At 38.1% G+C, this 7,943-nt stretch overlaps 1 protein-coding gene across 1 annotated transcript in view; it reads right to left on the bottom strand.

Moving 5' to 3' along the window:
- Positions 1-7,943, bottom strand: part of COLEC11 (collectin subfamily member 11) — a 113,013-nt gene that overhangs the window by 80,209 nt on the left and 24,861 nt on the right. Inside the window, exon 2 of the mRNA XM_007957889.2 lies at positions 4,413-4,484. Within this exon, the coding sequence (XP_007956080.1) occupies positions 4,413-4,484 (72 nt within the window). The remainder of the gene's footprint in view (positions 1-4,412; positions 4,485-7,943) is intronic.

Genomic DNA, 7,943 nt, shown 5'->3' with positions numbered 1-7,943 from the left:
GCATTGAGGTAAACTGTGGTCAATGTCATGAGACAAAGTGTATGTGAACTGCTGTATGGAAAGTGAATTTGCTCTGTAAATCTTCACCCAAATCACAATTTAAAAAAAAAAAAAAATAGGCTGTTTCCATGTCCAACACGATAACTCATGTCAGAAGATTTAGAAGGTAATAAAAGCATTTATAGTAGTGTAGTAGTTATCGCCCATTATGAGACTGACAGTAGATCCCATGGTGGGATCTACCACAAGCAGCTGAGTAGCTGCTTTAGGGATGTGGTCTGCTTTCTGTATATAAGCAGCAGCTTTGGGAATGGTCTCTAGCTTATGGTATGCTTGAACCCTGCATGTAGCTGAGTCATTGTTCAGCAGCCTGCCATGCTCTGCTGATCATGGGACTTTCAATGGACTTGAATCAACGACCTGCTGTGTGGTTTGGTAAAATTGGGATTGTGCCTTTTTACTTGTCAACCTTGGGTCTGTCAGCCTCAGCAGCCAGCAGCTGTCTAAGTGAGGGAAAGCCTCCAGCTTCAGTGGGCTGGGAGCAGGAGGCAGAGCTGAAGCCCAAGGTTAAGGGGCTTTCACCCAGGCCCTAGAGTCTGGCACTTTGAACTCGAACTTAAACCCTACAACTCTAAAAGAATAAACTCCTGTTTGGTAAAGCCATTCCATTTGTGATACTTCTGTTAGGGCGGCACTGGGTAACCAAAACGTAGTAGTCACCATGTGTTTGCATTACTTTTTAGAGTATGAAAAGAAGAGAGAATGATGATGATGATATGAAAGAAAGCAGGTAAGAGTTCACATCAATATGAAAATCAGAATCATTTCATGTGACTAATGCTTAAAGATATAATATTTCTTTGATATGACATCAAAGAAATGATATCATGAAAATCGATTTATGATTATCTAGAATAAGAAATATATCTACTTCCTAATGCTGAAATAGGAGCTCTGATAGGGAAGTGATTAAAGCATTCAGCTGCTAACAAAAAATGTTGGTAGTTTGAACCTACCAGCCACTCCATGAGAGAAAGACAAGGTGGTCTGCTTCCATAAAGATTTGTTGTTGTTGTTATTGTTATGTGCCGTCGAGTCAGACCTGACTCATAGCAACCCCTCCTTGGATTTCCGAGGCAGTATCACTATGGAAGTACACTGCCCCATCTTCCTTCTGAGGAGTGGCTGGTGAGTTTGAACTGCCAGCCTTCTGGTTAGCAGTCAAGTGCCTTAGCCACTATGCTACCAGAGCTCCCCCCATAAAGGTTTACAGCCTTGGAAAACCTATGGGGCAGTTCTACTCTGTCCTATAGGATCACTGTGAGTCAGAACTGACTCCATGCAGTGGGTTTGGTTATACTGAAGTATGAAATAGACCACACAAAAAAGTCAAGGAAAGGTTTCTATATGGAAGGAAACTTTCTTTGTCGGTTACCAGGAGTTGGAAGGAGATGGGACAAAACACTGCAAAAATAATTTTAAAATTAAAAAAAAAAAATAGTCCACACAAGAACACAGAGGAACACCATTTTATTACTGTCTAAATTTCATAAATTAGTTCAATAATAAAACAAATAACACTTGATATAGCTAACTACAACACTCAACTTTTTTAAGAAGTACAGTAATAAATAAAAATAATAAGCAATTCTAAGATACTTTTAACTGATGGTAACTGAAAAACATTATAAGGTACTTAAAGCATTTTCCCCCTATTTGTAAACTAACAGTCTGAGTCCCAACTCACTCTGCCCCCTCTTTGGCCCTCTCTCTCTTGATTAGCTATACTTCACTTCTCTCCTGGCACATCAGGACATCTTGTTGCCTAAAAATGTGTAAGATGTATAAAAGATGGAAAGACACTGTGAAAAAAACATTGGCTGATATTAGAAAATATCAGTAGTCTTTCTTAACGTTCATAATTCTACTTCTAGCAATTTATTCTAAGGAAATATTCAAAGATATGTATAGAAAATATAAGTTTGAAGGACTCTAAATATCAAGTAGAAGAAAACACTCTAACGAAAGTGCAAAAAAATAAAAAGAAGAGAAATATCATGGCTTTTAAATACATGGAAAAAAATTATCTTACCTCATTCATAATAAGAGAAAAGCAAAAGGAAAAGCACACTGATACAGCATTTTACTACTATCAGACTGATAACTTTCTAAGTCAGTAAGGGTGTGGGGACACAGTCATTCCTGTGCATTGCCAGGGACTGGGTAAATTGACCCAATCTCTTTAGAGGACAATTTGGCAATATATATCAAGATTCAAACATACACATTCTGAATGTACACTGCTAGAAATTTATCTTCAAGCTATACTCAACACATAAAAATGACACACACACACAAGGTTATTCACTTCAGTAAATGACTGGGAAAATGTAAATCTCCAATAATAGGAGACCAGTTAGACAAATCGTGAAATAATCATAGCATGGAACACTAAATCACTATTTAAAAAAAAAAAAAATGAGGAAAATCTTTTATGTCTGCATATGGAATGAACTCCAAGATACACTGTTTAAGTGCAAGAGTAAAATATAGAAAAATATGTATATAATGCAACTGTTTGTAGCAAAAAGAGAGAAGAATATGTTATAAATTTGCTTAACAATTCATAAAATAGCTCTGTAAAGATAAATAAAAAATTAACAATGCTTTTCTGTAGGGAAGGGACTTAGAAGGCTGGAGGGCCAAAGGTAGACTTTGACTGTATATATCTTTTTTATACCTTTTGGAATTTGAACTATGTGACTATACTATTTTTTTTTTTTTTTTTTTAATTGTTGGGACAGAAATGTCCTAGGTCTTAACTGTGTCAAGTGTTGACAGGTGTATACATCTGTCAAAACTGCTAGGACAGTGTACATAAATTATATTTAAAAAGTTCAAAAAAATAACCCAGGGTGTGTGTGTGTGTGTGTGTGTACACACATACACACTTACATATATATGCAATTATTTCTATTTGTGTTGTTACAATTTAAAAAACAAACTGGAAACAACTATTCAATGTTATAAGATTGGGGGATTAGCTAGATAAATTGTATCATGTTCTCATAGAATAATGTATAAATATAAAAAAAAAGCATTTTTATAGACAGTATTTAATGATGTGATATAAATATTAAAGGAGCAAAAATAAGTGTATACTAATGCTAGTTATAAATAACTACTATTTATGAAATTTTGCGTTTGCTGTGTAGATACTTTACCAAAACCAAACCATTGCTGTCAAGACAATTCTGACTCATAGCAACCCTACAGGACAAATTAAACTGCCCCCCACAGGGTTTCCAAAGCTGTTAATCTTTATGGAAGCAGACTGTCTCATTTATCTCCCACAGAGCAGCTGGTGGGTTCAAACTGCCAACCTTTAAGCACTTTAACTACTGTGCCTCCAGGGCTGTTCTATTTCCTCTAAGCCTCAGCACAATTCCATGAGGCAAGTAGAATTATACTATTTTACTAATGAATAAATAGATTCAAAGTGGCAAGTGTCAGTTAGCTATGAAGTGGAAAAGTCACTGTTAATCCTGGTATTCCTAACTCAAGTGTACACTTTTGTTCCTTCCCATACCACCTTCATATTTAGAATATAATCCTAATTATGTATGTGTATATATATATATAGGAACTACAACTTATTTAGCACTTGATAGTATTACATGAGACAGCATTTATTCAATACTCACAGACATCTTCAACATTCTTGGCCACATTATGCAGATGGAGCTTCTTGTTGTTGTGTGCTGTCGAGTTGGACCCAACTCATAGCGACCCCTCCTTGGGTTTCTGAGGCAGTATCACTACAGAAGTAGATTGCCCTACCTTCCTTCTGAGGAGTGGCTGGTGGGTTTGAACCTCCAGCCTTCTGGTTAACAGTCAAGTGCCTTAAGCACTACGCTACCAGAGCTCCTAGATGGAGCTTAGACAGGTAAAGTAGTATCTTAGGTCACTCAGCTCATAAGTAGCTCAGCCACACTGCCCCAGCTTCCATGCATTTAACCTCTAAGTTATACACTACCTCACAAAACAAATTTACTTCTTGTAAGCACTGCATGCAGACTTGTACTAAGAAGCACAATTTAAAGATCACTCTCGCCTGCCTGCGTCATCAGCCATGCTTGGCTCCTCCACTCATCTGCATGCCTGAGATCTATCTAGAAGTTCCACTCTTCAAGAGGAAAGAGCCACTTCCTCTTTCAACTTACCCCACTCTCATCTTCTCTTCCCTACCACTCTTTTATAAAATATTTATATATTGTGTTTTTGGTGACAGTTTATACAACTTCCCAACCACTCCTGCAGAAGCTTGTGTAGCAGATGTGTATTTGTTTACAAAACTCAGAGGGTGCCAAGCAGGGCCAGCCCCTTGGCAGGTCCTGAGTAACCATATGTACCTTTTTCTCCTGTAGGACCAACTCTTCCAGGCCGTCCTGGTGCACCTTTTTCTCCCTTTTCTCCAGCATCCCCTGTGGAAGAAGTCACATACATTTAGGAACTAGTTCTGGCAAGCACAGTCTCCAGGATTTCAGTGTAAAATGTGGAATAATAAAATTTAGAAAAAGAATTGAAAACCTAGGTTATTTTCCTATCTGTGCCATTAACAAGGCCTCTTGGCCTTTTTCCTTTTCCATCTTTCTATGATACTTGACTCCCTTCAACCCTGACCTTCTCTCCTCTGCTGGCATATGTGGCATAGTCCAAAGCATGTTCTCAGGGTCTCCATCTATATCATCTCTGCCTCGTTCTGCCCCACTAAAGTAGGTGAGCCCCTAAGTTCTGTTCTCAGAACTCTTTCTTTTTCTTACCCTACCTTCTCCTTCTCTTTATTTATTTATTTAGTTGTCCCTATTTTCATTGCCCCACTATACTGGCTCCCAATCTATCCTGTAGCACAAACTGCTCTTTGAAGGGCCAATCTAAGTACTTCAGCTATACCACCACTCTTGCCTTAATCTCTGTATTAAGAAAAAAAGTGTCTTGAAGTTTCCTACTACATCAAAGGATTGTAATTAGTATAACTCCTGGCCTCTCTCTGCTCCTTATCTGGTTGATATATTTTGTTTGATATTTTTTGTTTTGGGTTTATATTTGGAGAGAATAAGCTTTGAATGCTTATGTTAGAATCGCCTTCTTTCCTTAGGGTGAGATCAGTGTGGGTTGTGGGTTAAATTGTGTCCCAAAAATGTGTGTTGTAAATCCCAACCTCTATACTTGTAGATGTAATCTCATTTGGGAAAATAATTTTCTTTTTATGTGAATTAGGCCATATCAGTGTATGGTGTTTCTTAAACTCAACCACGTTTGAGATATCAAAAGAGCAGATTAGTAAAGAAGCAAGAAAGCACAGATAGGGGAAGACAGATGCACAGTGCATGAAGATTGCCAAGCAACCAAGGAACAGAAGCTAAAAAGAGATAAGAACCTTCCTTCAAAGCTGACAGAGAGCTTTCCCCTTAGCCTATGCCCTGAAGTCAGACTTCTAAACTCTTAAACAGTGAGAAAATAAATCCCTGTTCATTAAAGCCCCCCACTTGTGGTATGTCTGCTATAGCAGCAAAAGATAACTAAGACACTCACAGAAAGCACAATCACTCCTCTGGGGTGGCCCTGCATGGAAGAAGCTGCCTGAGATCAGGTGAGTAAGTCCACTGATTCTGGGGTTCACTTACCAAGTTCATTCAACTCTCACACTAAACTACATTCTCCCACCTAGTCTTTGTCACCAATACTGATTATGTTTTGGTACCATCTACTATGCTTTGCTTTAGTTCTTAACTGAAATGGGGAGAAATTAGATATTTATTGAATTTTCTCAGTCCCCCATATTTATGTCCACAATCCACCTAATCCTTCTTTCTCAGAATCTAGTCTCTTCTTCTGATTTTCCTGGTGGCGTAGTGCCTAAGGCACTTGACTGCTAACCAGAAGGTTGGCAGTTCAAACCCACCGGCCACTCCTTGGAAGGAAGATTGGGCAATCTACTTCTGTAGTGATACTACCTTGGGAATCCAAAGAGGGGTCACTATGAGTTGGATCCGACTCGACAGCAGTGAGTTTGGTTTTTTGGTTTGGTTATCAGTACATTGATTCTTCCACATTGCAAACCCCAACTCTTAAAATCATCTTGGATTCTTCTATCTCCCTCATCCAACAAATGCAATCATCTGTCAATCCCTATAGAACACTCCTTGTTATCTCTGTTGTTTCTGCTATCAATTTTCCTGCCATCAGTCTAGGACAGCCCTCAATATTTCTTGCTTTCCTGTTTGTATAGGATGAATGGAACATAGTACTTGGCTTCAATTTACTCAGTCCAGGAAACAGATATGTAGATAAATGATTGAAGTGACAAAGAGAAATGTACAAGATATGGTGATAGTACAAAAAGTAGGGTCATAGAAGTGCCTTAGGGGGACATGAAGGCCTTCCACCTAGTCTTTCCATCTCCTCTTTCTTCATGCTAATCCTTATCAATATAATTTTCCTAAAACACAAATCAGATAAGTCATTCATTCTCCTGCTCAAAAGACATTTTTTTTTAAATCCACTTAGTCAAATTTAATTGTAAAAATGTCCAGTTTTTAAGTTCCTTCATAATATAGTCTTAATCTCAAACTTCCAGACCTTATCTCACACTGTTCCCTCTGCCTAGAAGGCCTTAAAAAATCAACTCACTTGTCCAGATCTCAACTGACTCTCCCTAGGAAGCTTTTCATCTGGCTCTCTCTTTTTTTAGATGACTGTAACAGTCAGTCATTTTATATTGCTTCATCTCTTTACCTGTTACACTATTCCTCCTATGAGTAACTGCAGAGAGAGAGAGTGCATCATTGTTGATACATAGGAAATTTATCTTCCCAATTATGTATATGCAGGCCAATATTCAAAAAAAAAAAGGTTAATTTCTCATAATTCTCATACAACTCAATTTGTTGATATGATAAACAGAGATTATGAATTCCACAAAAGAAATTCCTAAAACTGAAAATCTGGCCTAAAAGAAAGGGCATTCAATGTAAATTTAAAGAAACAAATAGAAAAGCAAGGTAAGTCCCAAAAAAATCAAGAAAACAGAGCTGGCATGTCACTGTCACCCACCTATGTCCTGGCCACGACAGGTCCATTGGGCTACTTGCTAAAGAATTGATGCCTGCTCCTTTGGGGTTGATATGCTCTGGTGGCATAGTGCCTAATGCATTTGACTGCTAACAGGCAGCTGGCAGTTCAAACCCACCAGCCAGTCCTCAGAAAGAAGACTGGGCAATCTACATCCATAGAGATACTGCCTTGTAAACCCAAGGAGGTAGGTCACTATGAGACAGGATCGACTGAACAGCAGTGAGTTTGGTTGTTTTTGTTTTGTTTTGTTATGCTTAACACACAACACAAACCTTGATCTGTGGGTAGTTTTCAAATTTTCTCTCTTACTTTTTAAAAGGAAAAAAAATTACATTAGCAATATTTGGGGATGCATTGGTAGTCTAGCAAGGATACTAACTAACAAGATGAGTTCACCATCAAGAGTCAGCAGATATGTGAGGAGTGTCAACATCATGAAAGAAAAATAACAATAGAGGAAACTGAACTAATGAGACAACCAAAATATGACTCTGAAATACATATGCTTAATATTCTCATAAAGATAAGAGAGAATGTTGAGCAAACAGCAATAGAAAAGAACCAGCTAGAAATCTTGAACATCAAACTAATTTTTGAAATATATTATTCAGTAGATAGGACTACTAACAGAATGGACCAAGGATAAAGAGCTAATTCATGAAGCAAAAGATTGTTGTTGTTGTTGTTGTTGTTAAGTACCGTCGAGTCGTTTCCGACTCATAGCGACCCCATGTGCAGCAGAACGAAACACTGCCCGATCCCACGCCAGCCCCACAATCCCTGCTATACTTGAGCCCATCATCGCA

This window comes from Orycteropus afer, unplaced genomic scaffold (assembly GCF_000298275.1).
Source record: "Orycteropus afer afer isolate SDZICR_OR568_19922 unplaced genomic scaffold, OryAfe1.0 scaffold00821, whole genome shotgun sequence".
Lineage (NCBI taxonomy): Eukaryota > Metazoa > Chordata > Mammalia > Tubulidentata > Orycteropodidae > Orycteropus > Orycteropus afer.
The sequence above is the reverse complement of the archived record's forward strand: the minus strand, read 5'-3'. Positions and strand labels throughout refer to the sequence as shown.